Source organism: Simochromis diagramma, unplaced genomic scaffold (genome assembly GCF_900408965.1).
Source record: "Simochromis diagramma unplaced genomic scaffold, fSimDia1.1 OVJJ01000705.1, whole genome shotgun sequence".
In the NCBI taxonomy this organism is placed as follows: Eukaryota; Metazoa; Chordata; class Actinopteri; order Cichliformes; family Cichlidae; genus Simochromis; species Simochromis diagramma.
In genome coordinates this window covers 660,820-686,129 of record NW_024387448.1, presented here as the reverse complement: position 1 = coordinate 686,129, position 25,310 = coordinate 660,820, and the positions used below count along the sequence as shown (strand labels likewise).

Sequence of the window (25,310 nt, the reverse complement as noted above, 5' to 3'; positions counted from 1 at the left end):
TGGCGCTGGCACTGGCGCCACCGGGCCCTCTGACCACCACCAGTAGGCAAACATGGGGTTAGTATCTTGCCCAAGGATATTTGGCATGCAGCCAGGAGGCAGCCTGGGATCGAACCACCGACCTTCTGATTAGTGGCTGACCTGCTCTGCCACCTGAGATACAGCCACACCATTGTGAGTGGCTTCTTGTCAGCAAAAAGTCAAAACTTCCCTTATTCTGAAGAATCCTGTGGGCCACACCTGGACCCAATCTCTAAATTGTGTGTGGTGTGGGAGGGCTGTGAAGGGAAAGAGAGGTCAGAGGAAGCAAGTCTCCAGGGCTTTTGATGGTGAGAAGGGGACACGGAGGATGAGTCAAGGGTAGCTGAAGAAGCAGCTGAGGCATGTGTGCGTGAGACGTTGCTCCATCCAGTTTGAACAAATGCATCTCCAGGGACCATGAACTCATCTACAATCCTCAAACGTGATCAGATGAGGAAAACACAACCCACCTGACCTCCACCAGACCTTGTCGACATGCAGACAGGAGGACTAATAGGCTCTTTATTTGTTTGAGGATAAATGCCGTAATGATTTCCAATTTGGGGAGTTACATAACATTTCCACACCAAGGAGGTACCACATCATAAAAGAAAAGAAAATACCCAAACCTGGTGTATTTTACTAGTTTTAATGAACAGCCGCAGCTGATGGGAGGAATTTGATCCCTTTTGGAGCTGTAAAACTATTTTATGTTTCTTTACAATGTTTGGTTTTTGGTGATTTGAACATCTCATGCTTTGCTATAAAGACTAGGGAAAATTCCAGACAACATAAGACGGGGTAATTTCAAGTGAAGCATGTCTTTATGAGAGCGTATCTAAAAATACACACTTTAGTGTATTTGTATGAGCTGGGCCCATTTGTGAATGATGACTTAACCCACCTGTTGGGCCAATGAGAAGAGGTCCTGATGAAGGGCTAGCACTGCTCTATAAAAAGCCCCATCGTGCGTGTCTCTAGGGATCATACACGTGTACTCTTCCATGCTGTCCCAGTGCCCTGGACAACAATAACGCCACAAAAAAAAGAACAAAGACAGGAGTTACGCAAGAACTTTGTCATAATGAGTAAATATTTAAATGTGGTATCTACATATTACTTAGTGTGCAGTCACAGCTACTTTAATCAACGCTCCACCACAGCGTAAATAACGATAACCTCGACATTATGTTTTTCAACATCATCTTCAGAAAGACAAGCCTGCCAGTTGGGTGTCACATCTGGTTTTACCGCTTAGTTAGGAAAGTCAAAGCAACAGACCAGAAACCTCTGGGGTTGCTTTAGCAGTGTGTTCCCTGCTTTTCTCCACCATTGCACATTACGATATGTCAATGTTATGACTGGATACTATTCCCATCTGGTTATGCGAGCAAGACTTGGCAAGAGCTGGTACTGTTTTCACTGTTGCATTGTTTCACTGAGTCAGGCAGACAGTGGCTTAAGTGCCCAGCATTGGTATTTTCTGTACCCTGACTGCTAAATATACATATATATATATTCACATTTTCACCCCAATGACTATTTTGAATAATTATTTGCAGTCTCATATTAAGTATTTGAGCGATTACCTAGACCCCAGGCAGCAGCAGCAGCCATGCGCGCCATCTTGGCCTGCGTTTCTTCACTGACAAGTGTCCATTCTTCACAACACTGCTGGTGCAACTGGCCCCTGGAAAACATTAACAAAACAAACAAATGTATTTTTATTTATTTATTTTTTTTTTTTGCCTGTCCCATTTGGTTCTTTAGCCGTCAGAATTGTTGTCTGAAGACCAACAAGAATACCCAATGGATCATCACGGCCTTGCCGTATTGGTCCATTTGTTCGACCTTTGTTGTTATTATTTATTTTATTTTATTTTCAGTTGTTACAGACGTCCCGTCTGTAACAACATGACATGACTGAGGATAGGAAAGGGAGAAAGAAAGACCGACAAGAAAGCAGGACCGACAGCGTACAATGTGCTTGGAAATAGCAGCCAATAAAGGTGTAGTTTATGTCTATGAACAGTGAACACCCGTGTGCACACCTCTGTGGATCAGCGCGCTTGTATTCAAAAGGTTTCCCCATGTAACGGTCTGCTAGAGGGTGTAGAGAGCCATAGCCCCGTCCCCCAGGGCATGAAGCAGGCATGGAGGAGATCCAGGCTCCAGACATCCAGAGGCCCCAGAGTACGAGAGCCCAAGGAGGACCACCGGAGGGGCAACCGTGCCACCGTCCTGGGAAGAGCTGAGGAGAGCCAGTAGCCACGGAGCAGAAGCCAGAGGGGGATGCAGTGCCAGCCCCGATGGCCAGCAGAGAACAGGGGTGTGTGAAGACCCGTGTTGTTCTAAGGTGCATTTAAAACACGGGAGAGCATGGTGCTGCTGCCAGAGAGCAGCAGGTGTTAGCACGGCCCCTCCCGAGAACCCTCAATGTCTACATGGATTTAAAATTGAAGGGTGGGCATCTCAGTGTCTGAGATGTCACTCAGCAGTTAGCTGCTGACTAGGAAATAATCCAGACGAGAGTAGGAGTGATGGACATGTGAGAAGAAAGACTATTCCTTACTGTTGGGGTGAAGGGAGCGCCATGCATCGCAAAGGCCATAGTCGCTCATATACTGTTTGATTATATTTGTGGATTGCCAATTGCGCTGAGTTCCTGTTGTGTTGAGCCTATCCATTTCTTCATTTAGTCCAAGGTTGAGGTCGCCTCCAAGAATAAGTGTGCAATCAAGGTTTTTCAGAGAGTGCACTAACAAATCCGTGGAAGAATGAGGGTTCATCAACATTTGGACCATATATACTTACAATACATAGCTTTTTGTTAAATATTGATAATTTAATAATAAGGAATCTACCCTCTGGATCTATAACTGCATTGAGTACTGTAAAATTAACATTTTTATGTATTAAAATTGCTACTCCCCTTTGTCTAGAATTATAACAGGCTGCAAACACATTAGGAAACCAGGTGTTTTAAGTTCGTTTAAACCTGTGACAGGTCTGTGAGTTTCTTGTAATAAAACAACATCTGCCTGTAGTTTTTTAAGCTGGTTAAATATCTTTAACCTTTTTTCTCTGGTGCCAGCTCCATTTACATTCCATGTGACAAACCTTAGTGTGCCCATAATTGTGTGTGTATGTCTAATGATGTACGCTGGGTGTTTCGTTTAGATGGGTGAAGAGAATGTGGAAATATCACTTGTTTGTAAATAGGAAGAGAAAAAATATGTGTGGTGAGTGGCTCCATAAGTCTGACTATGTGTGTGTATATTCACTAATATGAACAAGCGTGGCTTGCGTGTGTGTCCTATAAGTCTGTGTGCGCTGTGAGGCTGTTGTAAATGTGCTGCCGTTGAGCACATGTGTTTGCGTGGTGTGTGAATATGCAGAAATAGAGGGTGTTGTTTGTAGGTGAGTGGGGAAGTAGGTGATCACAGCAGTGAAAGAAAAGAGAAAGAAAAAAACCACGAGAACAGTGAGCAACAACAACAAAAAAAGAAAAGAAACTGAAACATTCCAATTAAAGCAAACAAATTTAAAGTACTGGAGTGAGATCAACCCCACAGTATGTACAGCATTGAGGGGAAAAAACTGAACTTAACATGTCTTGTTAATCAGGTAACAAATAGAACTGAATACTGGAACATTAAATAGATGGCCAAGATGACACTGAACTACAAAAGTCAAAGTAAGATGATGCACGGGAATGTTTTTTTATTGAACAGATACTGATTTGCATATCAGAGGTGTCTAATGGGGAAATTATGGTCCAAAAGTGGTAGCGTGATTGCTTCTGACTGCTTATCTACCTTTAGACAGTATCTGTTGTCAAAGGGAGCAGTGTGGTACAACTGGTCTGTGGGTACTCTTCCTTGTGCTGCTGCTGGTCAATCAGCCAGCGGCAGATAAGACAGAAATTACAACGTACAAACTTAGATGAAACTCAGTGTTAAAAACAGTGACAAGTGTCCACTGTAGTCACAGCCTGTATTTTCCATACTGTATATTGTTTAGTCTTTAATGGGTTTTTTCATATTTGTCTTATCTTAACAGGTTTGAGATTCAAAAACATTTAAATTAACTACGAGAAACTGTTTTAACTGGTAGTTTTAAAGTATTGTAATATTATACTGGTCTTTCCTCACCACATATCAAAAGGATCTTCTCATTCTAATGACATTTCACACAAAATTACTTTCCTGCCAAGCACATCTGGACAAAATGAAAAGGAAACTGACAAAAGATAATGTTTCTGTGACATCTGCAATTATTTATACATTCATTTGTTCTTACAGATGAACATCATCAGTGTACTGTTCCAAAACAATCTGATAACAGCGAGTATCCCACCAAACAGATGGAGGTTCCTGTTGGGGTCAGGTGCATCCAACCAAGACTGATTCTGCATTAACAACAATCAAAGAAATGTCCAGAAGGAAGTCAAACCAACTGCAGGTGCTTTAATGGCAGGGTGTTGGAAGAAGCTTAGATGAGAAAGAGAGGAAGGATAGGCAGAGAAAATGAGAGAGACGGGGCTGGATGGGGGTCAGTGAAATGAAGTTGTTTTCCATCTGCCTGGATATCACATAACAATGAAGGCAACAGGTACAACCTCAAGTAAACTAGCACATGTGTCTACAGCAGACAAATAGAAGTATATTTTGGCACTGTAAAATACTTTTAAAGGTGAAAACCAAATGAAATGAAAACGTGCACATGAAATGTATGCCTAAAATTTGATAACTGGCTTTATTAGACAGGCAGACCACCCCAAGAGGAACACATTCAGTGCCTTATATAGCTTTAAGTTCCAATTAACAATGAAAGCCACCTAAAAGCAGAGAAACAACATGCTAAAATGACTCTATATACACAGATTATTTGCTCGTGTTGCATTCAGTCATCCTGAACTAACAGACTTTCGCAAAACTGACTAATGTCTACAGAACACAGAAGGACTCATTACTGCAGAATTATGGCAGCAAGACTTTCCTAATTCTAAAGGCTCCTTCCTTCAAACTTTCTAGACTAAACATTTGCTTAAAAGGTGTCCAACTCTCTAATAAGACTGTCAAAAGCATCAACTGCGCAATCTTAAATCACTTTTTGATTAGTACTGAGACCTTCACAATGTCATTGTGTAGCAAAACCTAACATTGGTCAACTGTTATATCATCTCTAAGCCCTACCCTGCCACACACAAACACAAAGCTCTATTTCAGCTGAATCATTCTCTTGTGGAAAGAATCATAGTGTGCATCATAATGACAGGAGGTTATATAAGCTAATTAACATCTGCTTTGCTTTTTGAACTCTGTGATGATCAACATATTTCTATCCATCTTGTGATTTTTTCCACTAAGTATGCTCTATCAAAGTGGGTGGCTATTATGGCGCTGAGGCTTTGCTTCAATGGTGTAGCAGCACCTCTGGCTTGTCCTGGGTGACTGTTCATGTGTTTTCTCGTAAAATGTCTTTAGTCAACTCAGAGGTATCAAATGAGAGACCTAATGTCAGGTCTCATTAGGAATATGGCTTCCTATGTACGTATGTGACCCAAGATTAAAAAAAAACAAAAAAACAACAACAACAAAAAAAAAAAACAAAGAACATATTATCACTGTCAACTTATTCTTATTTAGCCCTACTGAACTCATACTAGGTAAGATTAATAACATACCATTCTCCCAGAGCCTCTAAGCAGCGCATTCGCCCCAGGATGAGCTCTGGATCCTCTTTGTTCATGTCGATCTTCTTGTCATATGCTACCAAGGCATCTTCCCACTCATGTAGCTTCTCATACCAGGTGGCTTGGATTTCCTAAAAGATGAAAAAATACAGTAGGATAGCGATTACAGAAGACATATCAAACTATAACACTGTATCATAATGTTTTGGGATTATGTGGGTTTTTTCGTGACCATTGGACAATGTAATAAAGAGTTTTGGAAGAGCAATCCTTTTTCCATCTACAGTACCTTACTGTGCTGTATGGCTGACATTTTCTACTTCAACAAGCAATCCTGGACCTGTTACATCTACCAATGACTTCCAGGACTTCTTTAGGGAGCCATGCACGAATGATTAAGCACACACTTCACTGTGAGGGTTCCTGAAGTGTATACTAATCAGGAACATTGCATTCTCCCATGGTAAAGCTTTCCACATGGTCAGCACATTAACAAAGGTCCAGAGTGAAACTCTTCTCACTGAGTCTTTACCAAGTTTTCACAGAGAAACAGAAAATCTGCTCTCTAAGGCAAAGAAAAGTCATTTTATATACAAATCAGGGAGGGCTGGTATCTAGTGAGTGGTAGTGTGTTGATTAGTTATAAAACTCAGATTTTAAAATCAGGTGTGAATTCTTACAGGAGAGAAGACAGAGAAACTGGGAGAAAGCGCAGTGAGAGGAAACGCACTCAGTGATCTCAAGTCAGAGTCTATCCCTAACCTCTGCATTAGCCTATGGTTCACCTGCTTAACCCACTGAGCTATACCGGCTGCCATTGTAATTTTAAATTTATACCAATATACATTGAAGTGACAGTTGTATGAATATAGGCTTAAAGCCCAGACTCTACGCTTTGATTTGAGGGCTTAAACAAAAATATTGCATTAATGACTGAGCAATGGCAATACTTATATATAGATCAAATTTAATCAGTCTTGTCTTCATGTCCAAGTTTTAGCGCAATTAATTATTAAAGTTTCTATTGTTTTCTCTTGGTGTGGAGATACTCATTCCCATTTATGATTTATGATGCTGCAAATATCCAATGACCTCAAAGGAAATATGATTTTGGGGACAGCCGATGCCAAGAAACTAATGTCAAATTACTCTAATAGGGAAAAAAGGCTTATTATAAATTTTTGGTTATTTTGGAGACAGTTTCAGACTCTATCCATGTTCACAACTGTTGCAATTAGTATAAATGAATCAGTAAATCATATCCCTCCAGTAAATAAATAAATAAATAAATCCAAAATAAAAACAGAATAACACCAGTCTACTCAACTGATTGTCAATGTGCCTCAAGTGCCTGTCTGGCACATTCATTCGAGGAAAAAGGAAAAACCACAGTTAGTTAATGACGTAACTTTGGTAAAAGGGAGGGAGACCGATCCAAATAACCAAATGCTCTTTTCCTGTTATGTAACTTGTGTGGAAAATCAGTGTAATCATATCCAAAGCATGTCCACTCTGACAGTTATTTCATATATGGATCGGGTCCATGTACAGAGAACATGAAACAACCGAGTTTCTAGTAACATTTAGGAGGTGTGGTGCTCTATGTGAACAGAAGAAAATCTGAAAAACAAAACCAATATTTTTCTACAATGGTAGAGTGAAAACAAAAGAATACAAAGCAGTTCATTTAACTTTTATAATGACTCATCCCACACAGGAAAAGCTCGTCATTAAGAGAGAAATATTGCTCCTTTTTTGTTTAGATGAAAAATGACATTATTTTGCATCATAAAAAGGGCCCAGTGGGCCCAAGAGTCATGCACAGCAGACAGACAAAGCAAGTAAAAATTTAAGAACATTCAAACCTCATCTTAATTAGACAAATGAGTCCATAATTCTGTCTCTTGCTGTAAACCCCTGATAAGTATAGCAGATGGCTTTTCCATATGCAGCACATTAGGATCATGGTGTTCTGGGGATATCTGCCTCAAACAACCATCACCCCCACATTAAAATAAGGAAAGGAAGACGTGCAGACAGAATTCCTAATACAATGTAACTCACTAAAGACATATTCAGTCCAAAACTGCTTGAAGAAATAAAAGGGTCTGAGTGTATGTGAATACTGGCCAGTATGGTCTAATTGATTATCCAAGAATTTTTTAGACTTACCAGGTGTAAAGAAAGCAGTGGAGTTTATAGCAAATCAAGGCATGGGTTTACATCTCTTATTATCGGAATCATGTTTTTAAATGTGTAATGTAACTTTAACACCATGCTACACCTACATACTATGAGCTATTTTACTTGGATCAAATGCTCACATCTTTCTAAACCAGGAAATGCAATTTTTTTTTTACCTAATTAAACTGAATTAAGTTGTGAACTGAGCCAAATTTGACAGATTGGATAACATTTTTACAGGGTTTGCAACAACAACATTTGTCCAAGTGTCAATCCGAAAGAAAACTTGGGACACGTTTTTCTTTCTTTTTTCTTTTTTTTCTGGTTGGAAAATGGAAAAAGTACTCACCAGCTCACCAAAATGTTTCATGGCATATTCCAGAACCCCAGATGCTGCTTCTGGCTGCTGCAGTTTATTGTTGATGCTGAAAGAAATGACAAAACAATGGCAAACTGTTAGGCCAATCTGAACACAAAACAGGGGCTTTCAGAGCTTTACTGTTAAGCATGAGGACATGCAGGTATTATCTAAAAAGAAAGACAAGGCAAAGGGACACCGTTTGGAAAACATGACATGGATGTATAAATCCCAATCACAGGAAGTGCCAGCAAAGACTTCTATGCTGCTTAATGAAGCTAATCAACACACTACCTCTCACTAAATCCCAGCTATCCTTAACACTAAGAAATGTGCTTCATCCATGATCCTAGAAGAAAAGCAGCTCACACAATGATGAGGTATTCTTATCCCAGCCAGCCATCAATGCATCCTTTCTCAATGCATTTTGGAAACGTTAAATAAATGTTTGATACTTTAATCAAAGTTGTTTATTGGGAAAACTAAAGGCACCTATTGACATGTGTCATGCTTGTTTGACAAAGGATGATTTCCTGTCAAGACGTCACAATTCCCGTTTGTGCGCCCACCGCTGACCCGCACTGCCATCACATCTGGAAACACTCATATGAACCACGAGTCTATTATACTTCCTCAACTGAGAAACCTGTGTGCAGTCACAGCCAATACATCTGTAAAATGTAGCTTTCAAAAAGTGCTGGTATGCAGCGAAATTCCTGAGGACAGCAAGCAAAAGCTGATGACAGGCATTAGAGCATGCATGTCAGAAATCTGCTTAGACAAAGGGTAAAGGCCAGAAACTGTGATGAAACCGCGCTGCGAGGGGTCATGCTTAAGCTTGAAAGGACCCGTTAGTGCAGACCTGTGTGATGATGGGTACAATTTTTAAAAATAAATAAATAAATAAATGTAGTAATCTGTTGCAGAAAATTACATTGATTGGATTTTAATGCACAATATTAATAAAACATTTAACTAAAAATGTTCATAAACATACCATAAGCATGGCATTATTAGATGATAAAGACCTGGCTTTTATATGAAACCTGTACAACAAGAACTGTAGTTTTAGCAAGTACTCGTCCTGTGTGATTCCAATTTATATATTTTTTCCTGACACTTGCAGCTGGGTTTGCAGTGAAACAGTGAAGGTCTCCCTTAGCATTAGTGCCTGCGCAGCAGTGATGAAGGCTGAGACGTAACAGTTCTCTTTTATATAGCAAGCCTGCGTTTGCAGGTTGAAGAACTGCCATAAGACTAAAGCACGAGTTTGTCAATCATGAGACTGCTGTTTATGTCACTTCTAGGAGCTTTGTACGCTATTCACTTTGCCTTTAAGGTACCAAAAAACCACTTGGATAACCCTGCACAATGAAAAATTATGCCTATCCTGTACATTTAAATGCATCACCAAGGGCATCTTCACAAGTGTCCATATTTCAAGGAATCAAGACCACAGAATAATTTATCCATATTTGTGACAAGCCAGGAACTTTGAGCAAACATCAGTTAAATCCCCCAGTAAATGAGAACAGGCTGGATTTAGAGAGGTAGGTCTATCACGAATCAAACCAAGCAATCCCCTCGATCTTGCAGAACAGTGATTATTGTTCTTTGACAGACATTAGCATTTTGGTGGTGTAATCAGATGACACAGGGAAGAAGATTTAATGACCTCCCGAAAATCCCATTAGACTATGATTGCATAATGTGAAAATAAGCTTCTTTTAAGTAAATAACCGTTTGTCTGTGACTCTCACGGAGCTTGATAGGGTGCCAGGCACTGTTGCAGTATCCCACGCTCTTAATTAGGCACAACTACCACCCAGTATTCTGAAGAATCCTGACATTATCACACAGGTATGTTGTATATACTTGTTGATTTTAAACCAAACCAAAAAATTACTTCTTCTGTTGTTTGTAATTTACTCTCAAACTCAAAATGAACAAAAAAACCTCAAGTCTCCATGTCCTACCTAACAGAAACAGATATGTTAAAACTGGCCAGATGTGCCTTTATCTGGGATGGCAAAACAGAAGGAGGGCTTTCACTCCTGCAGACCCTGGAGATTTCACTGTCCCTCAGTTAAAGCCATCTGGCTACCAGCTCCAAGCACATGCAGTCTAAATACATCCAGATGACAATGCTCACATAACATTCCTCTCAAGTAAAAAAAAAAAAAAAAAAAAAAAAAAAAAAATATTAGCAAGCAGAAAATGTACTGATATCACTGTCAAACCCTCTCATGTGTGCAGGGCCCCAGGTACCACTTCCTAACTTTTTACACATTGCACCTTTGGTATATGGAGAGGTCACCAAAAAGTGCATGTGCTGAGGTTTGAGACTGTAAAGCTGTCAATATTATCACATCTCACCAAGAAGTTTTACCAATCTGGTGTGTAAAAATGAACAAGAAAGAAAACTGTTGTTGTGTTGCTCTTCCACAAAAATGTACAAAGACATGTAAAACTAAGGATATACACCTACATCAAAGCCAAAAAGAGGTGTAAGTAATGAAAAAGATATTTTAAAAGAATCAAAGGATTATCATACAATCACTAAACACCAAGTAGTCCCATCTTAAATCGCATGAAATAGTTTTATTTTTGTCCAATCGCAGATTCACTCATTTATGTTGGTACAATAACAAACATGTAAAAACGGTGGAGCCTGGCAGTTTGCAAGATGATAATTGAAAAGAATGATTCTCTTCTTTCTTACATCAGGACTGAAGAAAAACAGTACCAACAGTTCTGCCGTTACGCCCACATGATGATTAGGAATTTTCAAAGCCACTTGACTGTAAACAACAGAGCACTGTACCACTGCTAGAACTCTGGATAGCTAATATTAAAAATAAAGTGGCTCATGGTTTGGCTGATATGCTGACCAGATCTTTTCTTGGAGTTCATTTCATAAGTTAATCCAGTTATTAAAAACAATCTTTCTGATTATTAAAATTGTCCAATTATTATTGAACCTACAGTGGCTGCAAAAGTATTCGGCCCCCTTGAACCTTCCCACATTTTTTCACATTACAGCCACAAACATGAATCAATTTTAGATAAGATAAGATAAAACTTTATTAATCCCTCGGGTGGGTTCCTCTGGGAAATTCGGTTTCCAAAAGCACAGCACCGACAGAAGTTACGGTTACAGAATATTATATATATATATATACACACACACACACACACACACACACATATAAATACAGAGACATATATAAATAAAATATACGAAGGCGATAAATAGAATAAATAGGAATAAAAATAAAAATACAAGTGAATTGCACATTTCAAGTATGGAGTCTATTGCACCGTTGACTATTAACAAAAGTATTGCACAAAAGGTATTGCACAGTGAGGTGAAGAGGCACTACAGCTTAGTTGTTAGTTGTTTTATTGGAATTCCACGTGAAAGACCAATACAAAGTGGTGTACACGTGAGAAGTGGAACGAAAATCATGCATGATTCCAAACATTTTTTACAAATAAATAACTGAAAAGTGGGGTGTGCGTAATTATTCAGCCCCCTGAGTCAATACTTTGTAGAACCACCTTTTGCTGCAGTTACAGCTGCCAGTCTTTTAGGGTGTGTCTCTACCAGCTTTGCACATCTAGAGACTGAAATCTTTGCCCATTCTTCTTTGCAAAACAGCTCCAGCTCAGTCAGATAAGATGGACAGCGTTTGTGAACAGCAGTTTTCAGATCTTGCCACAGATTCTCAATTGGATTTAGATCTGGACTTTGACTGGGCCATTCTAACACATGGATATGTTTTATTTTAAACCATTCAATTGTTGCCTTGGCTTCATGTTTAGGGTCGTTGTCCTGCTGGAAGGTGAACCTCCACCCCAGTCTCAAGTCTTTTGCAGACTCCAAGAGGTTTTCTTCCAAGATTGCCCTGTATTTGGCTCCATCCATCTTCCCATCAACTCTGACCAGCTTCCCTGTAGCTTCCCTTTTAGTATTCAAATTGTATCAATTTAAAAGTTCTAGGTGACTTCCTCCTCGAGTTATCGCATTCACAAAGCTGGCCTGTTCAGGCTGCCACCCACCCAGCAGGGTGACGACAATATCCTATCAGCCTTTTTGGCTGAGGGATAACAAAAGAACAAAAAATTAAACTCTAAAGTGGCCTGGCTTTTTGGTGATGAGAGAGAGCATGATCCTTGAATAAATTGTAGACATTTTCCTCCTCAGAGGTTAATTTGTATGCAAACCTCGCGGAGGAAAAGAAATCAGACTTTATTACCGGACTCAATCAAATCTAATTAGGAAGCTATCCATTTGAGCCTTCCTGATTTCCATCCCTTTACTTGCCAGGTGCTCGATCTAATTCCTTCGTCTAAAAATACTGAAAACAAAGAGGACATTATTATGTAGTATTTGATTTAAAAATACTTTGTCTTTTACTTCTCTATTTAAAAATTTGAATCCTTCATGTGACTGATGCTAGCCAAACCAACAACTGCTACCACTACATGCACTGATGGAAAATGACACTGACTGACGGAGACTTTGTCTTGCCTTTGTGTCCAAACAACTGTTCATTTGTGGGGCAGCCAAAATGCAATCAATGCTCCCTGAAAGAAAGACCCTAACTATCGAGCATTATTGGTTGTGTTTTGGGGGGTTTCTCCATTGTGCAGATGAGAACACTACTTAAAAATAAACATTTCCCATACAAAGGACATTTGAAAAATTAAATGGATCTAAACAACCAAGATGAGCTAATTTCATAGGAAAATGTGTCAGACAGTAGGCAATGCTGCGTAAAGCCTAAACTGAAAACAGGAAACAAAAGTAATTTCTGTATTAAGATGTACTAAGAAAGAAAAATATGAATATAAAGCACTTGCAAATGGCACAGTAGTTAACACTTGAAACCATAAAAGTTTGGAATTCAAGCAACACCAACAATGTTTATTGTCAGATCAAATACATGCCCTTTATAAAAGTAGAATATTTAACAGGGCCATCCTAATAGTAGAAAATACTATTAACATGGCCAAATTTTGGACCATGAACTAATTTGTTTGTTTTGTCTTTCTACAAACCAACAGTCCCATTCACAGACCAGCCACAGGAAAACATGAAATGATTGACACTGAAAGCTATTTTTACAACTCTACATTTTTTTATAGCAACATGATTGAATGTCAGAAAAAAAAAAACTAACATTGTACTACTGAATCTTGACATCAGATGTTGACAAAGACAAGGGAAGAGGGTTTGTCTGAATAGCCACTTAGAAAAAGAACGACCCGTTACAAATGAAATGTTCAAATAAACAGCGGGGAGGGAAAAAAGGGATTTGAAGGACTGCGTAGACCTCATTAGTCTGACTTCAAAGCCAAACAATAACACTACTATTGATAATATTTTGATAGACAATATAGAAACTGAAAGTCAAACTTGTAATACATACAGGATATAAATCTTTCAGCATTGCACAATGGAAGTGATGACCAGCATGGCAAAATTAAACAAGGTCTTCTCATTCTCTGTGTTTGTTAAGCACCAGTGGTTGAGGTAAGCAAGGACGCAAACAAAGTGATTACATCATTCACCAGTTTTGTTCTGGACTGTCCTGAGACATGTATACTTCAACTCATCCTTGACACCATCTGACTAGCCTATTGTCTCTGTTGTTTCTCCATAAACATCAGGACAAAAGGGCGGTTGTTCCATCACCAAGCAGATGTTGCACCATAGGGAAACACTTAGTGTCCCTTGACTTTGAAACAATTTATCTGAAAAGACAAAATTCTGCTCTATCGCTGTAAAGCTGAGGAGAAAGTTCAGTGCTCTGGAATGCAGCACTTGAAAAGAGGAAAGAAATATTTAATACTGGTTATTTAACAAATGCATAACTTTAGATGACATTTGAATGTTGTTTTTCTCTCTCCCAAAGCAAGTTAGGCATGTGAGGGGGTCACTGAGGCATCGCCCAGAGAAACCATTGCGCATATGTTTACGCCACATTATCACTACATTGGGACAATGATGCAGTATGCCTTCTCCTGGGTTTCTCACCTTCAGGTCAAAAGGCCAACAGAACGAGGCGTCTCCGGTGGCCCAAAACAGGCAAAAAAAAAAAGCCTGACAGTTACCTCATTGCAATGCTGCTGTTGCTATGTAGACAAAGAGATTTGTAAACATTGTTTTCTGCTGAACTACAAATTCAATTTTAATATATTTCCAATTAAATACGCCAGGTCTTCTACTTTTTTCTGTTCAGTTCAACTGAAACCAACTCATGCTGTAATTCATTTTTGTCCTAAACAATGGAAACAAGCATCGGGGGACAGTGATCTCATTTAAAGAGAAGGATTACACAACTTCTAAACAGCTAACTATTTATATACTTCATATGTACTCAAGTATGTACACAAAATCAGTATACGTTTAAGTAAGGAATCTATTATGAATAACAGATATGGTATTAATTATAGCCTATATAGCAAGTGACATTTTTGGCTTTTTTTTTTTTTTACTCACTTGTATACCCAAAAGCCAAAAACACATAATAATTGGCAAAAGATGAAAGAAGGGAATCTCTATATATTGGCACAAGTGTTTTTTGTTTTCTGACCTGCACCACAACTGTTTTACATTCCAGTGTCATGAAATGCTTCTCTGAAGCAATGCCACAAGGCCAACTGTGCATACACAAAGTACTATTCTTCCTAATCCAGCTTCGATCCCTCCAGTACTGTTTATCCTAGCTACTGGTTTTTGGGGTGGGTGAACAGACAGCCACTGCCTGGCCTGCATCCGCTGTACGACAACAGACGCCACCTGGTAGCCATCACTGGCTTAAGGCAGGGACCTCTTGATGGTCTGCCAGGGAATGAAGTCTGCCACTCTCGGAGCTGGAGGATACCCTGGTGCATACAGTGCCGCTCATTATGGAAAATATGGAAGAGTTTATTTTACTCCTATACGTGACTGGAGTTGGAGATCATTATCCACTGCATTATTTTGAAATTCAAATCTAGCTATAGCTCAGCTGCTTGCATTAGGTGTCCAGACATACCATTCATCTCGTGATTTTATAGCAGCTGCACTGTCAGAGTTGTCATTTCAATTTCTTTGCCATTTTTAGATTGTACTACTAATTAAAGTAGACTGTAAGGAAACACTAAGAAGTACTAAATATTAATAAAAGAGTGAAGAAAAAGTACTATTAAAGCAAATTGAACCTGCACTGGTGGATCTTAAAAGCTAAGATCAGGAATTATTTTTAGGGCATGTCTGATGATTGTTTTGTTAAAGACAACCTAGAGTGTGGAGCATATCCTGACTCTTATGATTTTCTTGACTCTCTGTGTTAACCTCCTAATCTATGCTTTCAGCTGTATACCAAGGCCTCAGCTATGGAGCATCAATATGAAGTCTGCTTTCAAATCTATAAATTTGGTCACAGACCCAACATTGATTAAACGTTTGTAGGGTTAAAACAAAGATATGATCCACTACAATATTTCAACATAATAAAAAAAATAAAATAAAGTTTTTTTAAAAAAAACTATTTTGACAGGAACATTTGAGTATCTCAAGCAAATCAAATACTTTCAAAATGGGCCAAACTCAAATCAAAATGTGGAGCTTCTGTGCTGACAGAGCTGACAAGTGGAAGGGGTTACTGTTCGTAAAGATTATGCAATTCAAGGTTTTGAGATAGACGCTCTGGAATCCACTGGCTCGTGCTTTCACCTCCTGCCTTTCCTGTAACTGAACACAGAGTGCTCTGCTGACAGCTTGGACCCTGTGGTCAACGTTTAACTGCAAACTGCTCTTCCAGTGTATGTAGGGACACAAAAAGCATCTGTGAGCATGTTATGACACCCACGTACTTCTCACTCATCAAAGTCAGATCACTGCTGCAATTAGCACAGCAGGGTGTCCAACTCTTCTTAAACACCAAAGGCAAAATATTTGCTTGACGGAATAGACGGGCTTCCCACAGTAGTTATATAAAGTGAACAGCTCTAATAGAGTAGAGGCTTAGAGGCTTGCATTTTTTACATAGACCCTAGAGAGACATGGTTAAAGGGGAAGTGTTAGAAAAGGGTAAATGTTAAAAAGAAAGAAAAAAAGAAAGAAACAAAAGCCTCCAGCTGGATTTTCATTACTAACCCTGAATGACAAAGTCCAGGACCGAAGGAAAGTGATGAACTGCTGGAGTGAGAAATGACTCATGGAGCAGTTAGGGCAATGAGAAAATACAGGGAGGCAAATTATCCTAATTTTTCCAAAAGAGACTGACGCACATAAGTGTCTTAGGGTTAACATTTACATGGAGGTCAAGAGGCACTATGCATCATCAAATGCCATACTAGAAAGAAAAACAGAAACAAAAACAGAGCCACAGTGTTGCATTTAAAACAAATTGAATTGAACTATAACTACAGCACAAGTATGTGGTAGCTCAATTTAACCACAATGTTCTAATCTCTAACTATGTTGACCATTTTATACTGAAAGCAATCAGTGACACAAGTGACTGATATACAAAAAACTACTACAAAAATAATAGTTACAGAAAGTCGTTATTATTTATAAATGGGTGAAATTAAGAGAAAGATCATGTCTAGCATCTAATGAGTTCAGAATTTATGCAAAATTTTAAAACGTGCAGCAACTAAACATGAAGGCAGTCTAATATCTCATTACTCTTCTATAAAGTGCCTTATTGCTCCCACGTGTTCCTTAAAAATCAAAGAAAGGCAGCAAACTAAAAGCACAAATCGATATTCAACAGCAACATTGGGAGAATAGAAAAGAACAACCTAAAGAGAAAAATGCAAAGTTTTCTAAAAAGCAGACAAAAAATACTGAGGTAAGAGAATGCCTGGGAAAAATAGTCAAAAAACATACATCACCCTTTGACACGTGAGAGCAACAGATGATCACCTGACAATTATATCATATTTTGGAATTTGAAGAAAGGTTTTAAAAAAAATTATTTGTGGTCCAAACCACAGTCTCGCGTGATAACAAAGTTGACAATGAGCAGAACGAGCTAAACTGTTTCCTTATTTGATCGTCTGACCAAAAGAGAACTGGGAAAGGACACACGCCAAACATTTGGAGGCTTTCTGTGTCCCTCCTGAAGCAAGAAACGTTTTCAGTGTGGTGGTGCGAGATTATGTAATAAAACCTCGCACCGCCACAAAGTGTCACATCTCATTTTAGCTCCATGTTTGTAATATTCCATTCACTCTATCTGCACCACAATTTGCAGCTTTATGCTTCCAGACTTTACAATTTATAAAATAGGAATTGGTCTTTGGTATCAAGTAAATCTTCTGCCTGTCTGCGCTCTGTTTGCAATGCTAATGTCCAGACATGGAGACAGCATTAAGTCTGGGATCCCTAAACTTTGTTTTCCCCAATATATAGGTATGTTCTTCATTTACATGAAAATTAAAATTAAAATTAAATCAACAGACCATCATTCTTAAGCATCATTGAGTCAAATAGTAGCACTTCAGCACTGATTTATTGCAGCACTCTACTTAGAGGTAGATGCCCAGATAATAAAATTATAATTTCCCTTTATAATTAAATTTAAGGCAAACACAAGGGTCCTTAGATGTACAAAAATTGTACTTTAACATTGGTAAAGTATGATTATTAGCTGATGAACTTGTATGTCTTTTCCAGACGGTTCACTCCAGTCCATGTGGGGAAGGAAAAAGCCATAAAGTTCAAAGTAAGAACTCTCAGAAATGTCTCAGTTATTACAGCTCCTTCTATTTCAGCATAAAACACTTAATTTCTTTTGCCTGGTAATTATCATACATAACTATCACAGAAGGCATGCCTCATATACTATCTTAATGCCCATGAGCACGATCTGGCACCTCAAGAAACCCCACAAATACCCTTGAGGCTGCTTCCCAACACCTGTGTGTCCTGTAGGTTGGCAGGGATGGCAGCACATCAGGGAAGAGAGAGAAATTCCACAGAAACGGGACATAAAAGCGCCTCCCTGAGAGGCATTATTTTCAGCCCCATCCAGTGACTGGAATGTTAGAAATTTTAAAAGACAAACCAGAAGCAGGAGTTTTGCAAACACTGTTATTAAGTCAGGCAAACACACCTCATTCAGCAGCAGGCTGTATCTAGTGGTTCAACCCGCAAAGCACGGGTAAGACTCGCCGGGTAAAGAGTTTGTACCCTCCACAAATGCACTGAAAATCCAACTCCCAACTGTAATGCTCATGTTAAGGTGTGCAATACTGTGACATCATCACAACCCAAAACTCGTTATACTCACGCATGATGCATTCAACTTGTTGTCTTCAACAACAGGTATCAAAGAAAAAAAATCAAAAGGAAAAAATAAATAAATCACTCTTTCCTGAAGAACTGATAGCGACAAGCATAAACTGTAATCCTCCACTCATCCCTGGCAAGTCGCAACACATGGCTGCCTCTCCCTAAGCCCTGTTCTGCCAGAGGTTTCTTCCTGTTAAAAGGAGGTTTTTCCCTCCCACTGTTGCCAAGTGCTTATTCTTAGAGGCTCATCATATTGTCTGGGTTTTCTCTCTATTATTGTAAAGATAAAGCATCTTAAGGCGACCATCGTAGTGATTTGGCGCTACATAAATAAAATTTAATTCAACTAAATTAATCCCTTAGGTAATTAACCCACATGCTACACAGTATGCATCTACTTGACACCAGACTTTAACTGAGCTGAAATATGCTTTTAATTATTGTTTCTAATTTAATACAGAAACCTAATCCAGACTGCATGTTTGACTGATTGTAATGTTTCCTGTACTTTCTAATGCTTGATGAGTTTCCATATCTACAAGTTGAAAACATACCTAAAGGCATGGAATTGATTAGTGAAGTGAAAACACAAGCACGCTGCCCCTTCTGCTGATAATAAAAGCCATAACAGTATGACTTCATCTTTTTGTTCTGTTGTTCTTTGGTGGGTACACCATCTAAAACTTATTTAAGAAATACGCTGCATATGTGATGGCAAAATGTTAAGCATTTACACATGTAGACAAAATACTCCCACTATTCCACCTGCCTTATCCTAAACATTTCTTCCAGCTTTTACTACAAACAAACTGTATTTGATCAGATTTTATCCTGAAGGTTTTCCCCTGTATCAACACGCCTTTGAAATCTGACACTGAAACCCGCTTGGCATTAACATCTGCCATGTGCCAAAAAGGGTAGCACGAACAGAACACTTAACCTACAATTAAGAATGCTTAGTGACTTCAACCTTCAAGGATATCGTAAAAACTGTCATTAACATAAAGTGTTTTAAATGTGGGGAAGAAATTACCTACAGATGTACTAACGTTTAAAACAAGTATTCAAATGTTTTAATCTCATTAGTGTATATAGCTGAATAAATTAAAATCAAATGTAGTTAAATCTTTTAAACAGTCTGCATTTCCAGTTAAGCGCCGCAGGTTCAGACAGTAGCGTTGTTTGTTTGCCCAGGTCCTTATGTGGTTCTTCCAGGCAAAGGGAATAAAAAAATGACTTCCCAGAAACATTTAACACCTGACAAAGCAAGTGTGGCAAAGCTTCCCCAGTATGAGTGAAAGTAAGATGAGGGGTGAAGTAGAAGGGTGCAGGGGGGAGGAGGAACGTGAAAGGTCCTCCACCCTGAAGGTTGGAGAGGGTCAGTGGAAGGGGGGAGAGGGGGAGGACCCATACAATATTTAAGATGCTCAAGCAGAGGAGGGCTTCACTGAGGTAATACGACAGCCTGAGTGAGCAAGTGGTCAAAGGAGAGCTCCAACTCAACTGGACAAAACTTCAGATAGCTGCAGTGAGCTTGCATCTTTTTCGTATTCCAAGAGAGAACCATCTACAGAGAGAGATTCTTTTTTAGCAGCAACCAATCCAAACACCCAGAGGCTGCGAGAAGATCCAGAACTTTGACTTTTAAAAATGGCAAAAATCAATTTGAGTATAGTTGTTTTAGAGGTTGCACTGCTCTTGCTTGCAGAGACATGGGCTCAAAATCTCAGGAAGAGACAGGCGCCTCCAAAGCCTTCCAAGGGTCAGTGCTGCGACGAGGTACGCTCTCTCAAAGTTCAAGTGGCCAATCTCACCAGCCTCTTTGAGGAGCTGAGTCGCAAGCAGGAGACAGACATGAAGAAACTTGTGAAGCAAATACTAGATCTGGACCAGCAGAGCCGACAGCAAGACGTCCGAGTCACAGAGGCAGAGAGCAAGTACTCTGAGATCAACAACCGTGTGGAGATCATGCAGCTGCAAACCGCACAGTCTGCTCCTAAGACTTCATCAGGTGAGTATTAACACTCCATCATCTAGAGAGTTTGACCGTACTGTCTCTATACCCTAAAACAGATGCTATGAAAACGCTCATTCTTGCTCTTATTTCTTGTTTCAAATACCAAATTTTAAACAGACACCTTTCACCTCTCAACATTTCCAGACAGTATAAGTTTGGTTTTGAATAGTATCATTTTAATATATCATAAAAGCTTCTTTTTATTGGGAAGGGTGCTCATATTTAAAAGTAGACAAAACAAAGTCACTTCACTATAAACTATTCTGGACACATTATCATCATGTATTTATTTTTGCTGCAAAACACTATAATCAGCCTTTCAGGATCTGAGACACCTGCTGTGAATTAGTCGTGAGGGAAATTACAGTGTCGCACTTCTCTGAGCTGCCCCACAGTACTAAAAACCAATCATTTAGAGCTGCACAATCCCATCTGCAGGGTTGTCAGTAATGAGCTCCATCAAAGCCACATCATATCCACCGTTCAATTCGACTTCAACACACCACTAATCAGCACTGGCTGCCGTGGAGCGGTTAACCAGGCATTACGTCGTTTATTATTTCACGTTTTACTGTGTGGTCTAAAGGGACCGCATTCATGTCATTGGCAGAGAGAACACACAGACCTTTGTAAAGTAAACAAGAGAACAGAACAGGAAGGGCTGCAGTGATTAGAAGTGGAAGGTTTCCATATCTTTAAGTTTTGGCTTCTTTGCTCCACCGTAATCTTAAAGGCATCACTATACTGGGACAGGAGTAAAAGGTTCAGCTATGAAAAACTCTCAGCATGCTGTGCATGTCTCATTCTTCTTTGATCTATTTTTCTTTTGGGGCGTGGGGCGAAAAAGAAAAGTCTCTTTTTTTCTCTGTCCAATTCCTCAGATACCCTGAAAACTGTAATTTATAGGTATCACATGTTTTAAAAACTATGAAAGCTCATGGATCTGCATATGGTTTTAGCATAACTTGGGATATTCCTTTTTCCAGAAGCCATATATGACTGTGCATCACTCTACAGCAAGAACTACAAGATCTCTGGCGAGTACAAGCTGCCTAAAGATGAGTTTCTGGGAACGCCTGAATTCACCGTAAGTTTCAGCACTCTTGCATGTGGGTTGTTTTTTCTTTCTTTTTTTTCTTTCTTTCTTTTTTTTTTGGGAGGGGGGGTGGATTATCAGAGGCTTTTTTCAGCTTTTTGAAAAGCCAGCTAAATTACAGGCTTTGTTTTTTCCCAGCTCTTCTGTGATATGGAGACAAATGGAGGTGGCTGGACTGTGATTCAGAGGCGAAGTGTTGGCCTCACATCCTTTAACCGTGACTGGAAGCAGTACAAACAAGGATTTGGATCCATCCGTGGAGACTTCTGGCTGGGCAATGACAACATCTTCCGCCTAACAAGGCAGCCAAGTACACTTAGGATTGATATGGAGGTAAGTGTTGGGACCATCACGCAGGAGAGCAAGAATACATAAACCATGTAAAAGCCACTTCATGGCTAAAAGCAAGAAGGCATAAAAATCACTTTACACCATACTTGAACTAGCAATAAATCAAACTAATTCGAAAAGACATTAGACAGACCACAAAAGCAAATATATGTTTCTGTCACTGTCATTCTCTAAATCGTGTTATATGTTTTCCAATGCAGGACTGGGAAGGAGAAAAACGCTATGCCGAGTATGGCTTTTTCACAGTCAGTAATGAGCTCAACAGCTACAAGCTCTTCCTTGCCAACTACAGTGGAAATGCTGGAGACTCTCTGCGGTACCACAACAACACCAACTTCAGCACCATGAACAAAGACAATGACAAATGTTTGGACGACTGTGCAGCCCGGCGCAAAGGTAAGACATATGAGAAAATCTTACAAAACCAATCCAGTCGTCTACAGCAGATAAGAAAGGCTGTTATGTGCTGCCATTAATCCAATTCTTACTTCCAGGTGGGTACTGGTACAACTGCTGCACTGACTCAAATTTGAACGGTGTTTATTATCGCTACGGTAACCACATAAAGAACCAAGATAAGAACCAAGATGGGATCACTTGGTACGGCTGGCATGGACCCACCTACTCCCTCAAGAAGGTGGAGATGAAGGTCCGACCAGTTAATTTTTAGTCATAAGTGTTTCGGCTGTTTTTTCTGGATCAAGATCATACGCATGAATAAAGAGAGTTCTCAATAATACCCGTTTAACTGTTCTACCAAACTGTGGCTTTTCCTGGACTGCGAACGAAGTGATAAGGTTGTTTGTAATGGTTTGGCTCGATTTCAGTCAGATGAATGTGTAATGTTTTTCTCATGTTTTGATTGTAAATTGTAGTTAATTGTGTGTATTTATCAGATATAAGATATTTTATTTTTTAAAAGCTTTCCTAGATGCCTTTTCAACACTCCCCCCTGTGGGTAACTGGAATTTTATTCTTTCAGTCATTTGTCTTGAATGCACTTGGGATGTATTTTCAGTTATAACAAGCAAGGACCATTGGAAACTTCTAATTCATCTATAAATCTTTAAAGACTGCCAGACTACCATTTGTTTGTGAGCTGTTGTGAGGGATTGGTCCTATCAATGATGCTCCATTTCTTTTTCTTCATTCACTTCAAACAATAAACCTTCATGATGAAAATGTGTGATTTGTAAAATGTGTACAGTTCTGTAATTATGTTCTTTTATGTGGTAGAAAATAAAAAATATTTTTTAAACATAGAATTCCATGTCAGCCTATTCATTCCTTCACTCAGCAAACAGCATAGGTATTCTGACAAACTCGAAGAAGTCGAGTCGAGTCAAGGTCTTATGTCCACTCGTGTCCAATAATGGCTACATATTTGCCTTGAGCCACCGACCTCTGACTTCTGACATCCCAGCTAGAGGGCCCATGCCACCTAACCCAAACAGATGAAAGAAGACTACACAACCATACACCCACACTCCATTTAGTTAAATGCCTTTAGCTTTCTTACCATGACAACAATAACATCATTTGGTTAGGATAACAAAGATTTTTTTGGATTATACCGACTGAGAGCTAGCACGGCCTACACAGGCTCAGTCTTGTGATTACTCAGAATCATAACAAAAGCATGACAGATTCCTTTAACAAGGTGAAATATTCGTCAGGGTAAACATCTAATTAAACCTGGACATTTATCTTTTCCCTTCAAATGAAATGGCCATACTAGAATAAAGGTCGCTTAAAACAAACAAGGTCTATCTATTTTAAGGGTTAGAATGTGTTTAAGCATGTGGCTCCACCACAAAAGATAACCTTAAACAGTGGTGAACTATACCACAATAAGAGGCCAGTTACTATTGACATAAACATTGTTGCTCTTGGAGGAATTCTAATGTTTAGCACGTTCTATTTAAGAAAGTCACTTCAATAAATAGATTTTTTTCCTATTTTCCTAGGGGATTTAAACTTCAGTGACAGGTCTGCCAAAAGTGTTGTTTAATATTTAATGAAGACAGCTCCTTCAGCAAGATTTCACTCGATTTTTTCTATTTATTTTTTACCTGAAATGCAGATTTTATGTTAAGGTAGAACTACAGGCATTTCATTGTGTACTTCTCAATTGAAATATAGGGATTGTGCAATAAATACTACCTTTGGAAAAGCTGTGTTTTCATCTTTTGAATGTGATGGCAGTAAAATGTCTCAAAAGTTGGGGCACAGCTATGTTTACCACTGTGTAAAATCCCTCTTCTTTTAACCAGTCAAGTTTCTGGACTCTTAGGTGAGACATGTAGTCTCACTCATGTCTGATATAGGACTCAAGCTGCTCAACGGTCCTGGATCTTCTTTGGGGGATTTTTTATAAATATCATGATGCTCCAAACTGTTTTTAATTGGTGAAAGGTGTGGACTGCAGTCAGGCCAGTTCAGCACTTGGACTCTTCAACTATGAAGCCATACTATTGTAGGATCTCCTGTATGTGGTTTAGCACTGTCTTGCTGAAATATATAAGGTCTTTCCTGAAAAATCTGTTGTCTGGATGGGAGCATATGTTGCTCTAAATCCTGTATGCACCTCTCAGTGTTGATTTGCCTTTCCAAATGTGCAAGTTGCCAGTTTCCTAAACATTATTGCGCTCCCATATCATCAGAGATGCAGGCTTTTGAATTCTAAATGAGCTTTGACCCAGAGAAGACATAGTTTCTGGATCATGTTCACATATGGTTTCTTTTCTTCATTATTGCAGCTTTAACCTGCATTTGTGGATGAGGTGAACTGTGATCACAGAGAATGATTTCTGGGCCTGAGCCCATACAGTGATTTCCATCACAGAATATTGATTTTCAGTTTTGTCCCTTGTGCACAGTTTTCTCCATGTTCTCTGGATCATTTCTACTGGAAATGATGAGATTGGTCTTTATAATTTCACATCAAGGAAGACAAATCTCAAATTGTTCTATAATTCGTAGAAACTGTTTGTTTTTTGCAGATTGTTAAACCTCTGCCCATCTTTAATTCTGAGGAACTTTGCCTCTCCAAGATTCATGCTACTGACCTGTTACCAATTAAACTCGTTAGCTGCAAAATATTCCCCCACCTCTTTTGCTCTAGTAACTCTTACTTTTCCAGCCTGTTGTCGCTCCCATCACAACTTTGAGACATGTTTATCAAATTAAAAACAAGCTAAGATTTTTAATCAAACAGTAAAATGTCTCAAAAGATTTGATGTGTTTTCTATGTTCCATTACAAATAAAATAAGGGTTTGTGAGATTTG

At 39.1% G+C, this 25,310-nt stretch overlaps 2 protein-coding genes across 4 annotated transcripts in view; one reads left to right on the top strand and one right to left on the bottom strand.

Annotated features, from left to right (window-relative positions):
- Nucleotides 1-25,310, bottom strand: part of mtor (mechanistic target of rapamycin kinase) — a 77,504-nt gene that overhangs the window by 24,835 nt on the left and 27,359 nt on the right. For all 3 annotated transcript variants that reach the window (XM_040013675.1, XM_040013677.1, XM_040013676.1), the window contains 4 exons: nt 8,253-8,328; nt 5,711-5,850; nt 1,611-1,711; nt 926-1,041 (listed from right to left, as the gene is read on the bottom strand). In XM_040013675.1, the coding sequence (XP_039869609.1) occupies nt 926-1,041; nt 1,611-1,711; nt 5,711-5,850; nt 8,253-8,328 (433 nt within the window). The remainder of the gene's footprint in view (nt 1-925; nt 1,042-1,610; nt 1,712-5,710; nt 5,851-8,252; nt 8,329-25,310) is intronic.
- On the top strand, nt 19,987-23,287 carry angptl7 (angiopoietin-like 7). The gene is made up of 5 exons (XM_040013678.1): nt 19,987-20,569; nt 21,562-21,662; nt 21,810-22,004; nt 22,223-22,418; nt 22,517-23,287. The coding sequence occupies exons 1-5, from the start codon at nt 20,209-20,211 to the stop codon at nt 22,690-22,692; spliced, it is 1,029 nt and encodes a 342-aa protein (XP_039869612.1). The 5' UTR covers nt 19,987-20,208; the 3' UTR covers nt 22,693-23,287.

Excerpts from the sequence above, each read along its gene's own strand:
- angptl7 (XM_040013678.1), top strand. The coding sequence starts at position 20,209 with ATGGCAAAAATCAATTTGAGTATAGTTGTTTTAGAGGTTGCACTGCTC. Across the intron at positions 20,570-21,561 it reads TGCTCCTAAGACTTCATCAG|AAGCCATATATGACTGTGCA; the intron begins GTGAGTATTAAC and ends TCCTTTTTCCAG. Across the intron at positions 22,005-22,222 it reads CACTTAGGATTGATATGGAG|GACTGGGAAGGAGAAAAACG; the intron begins GTAAGTGTTGGG and ends TTTCCAATGCAG.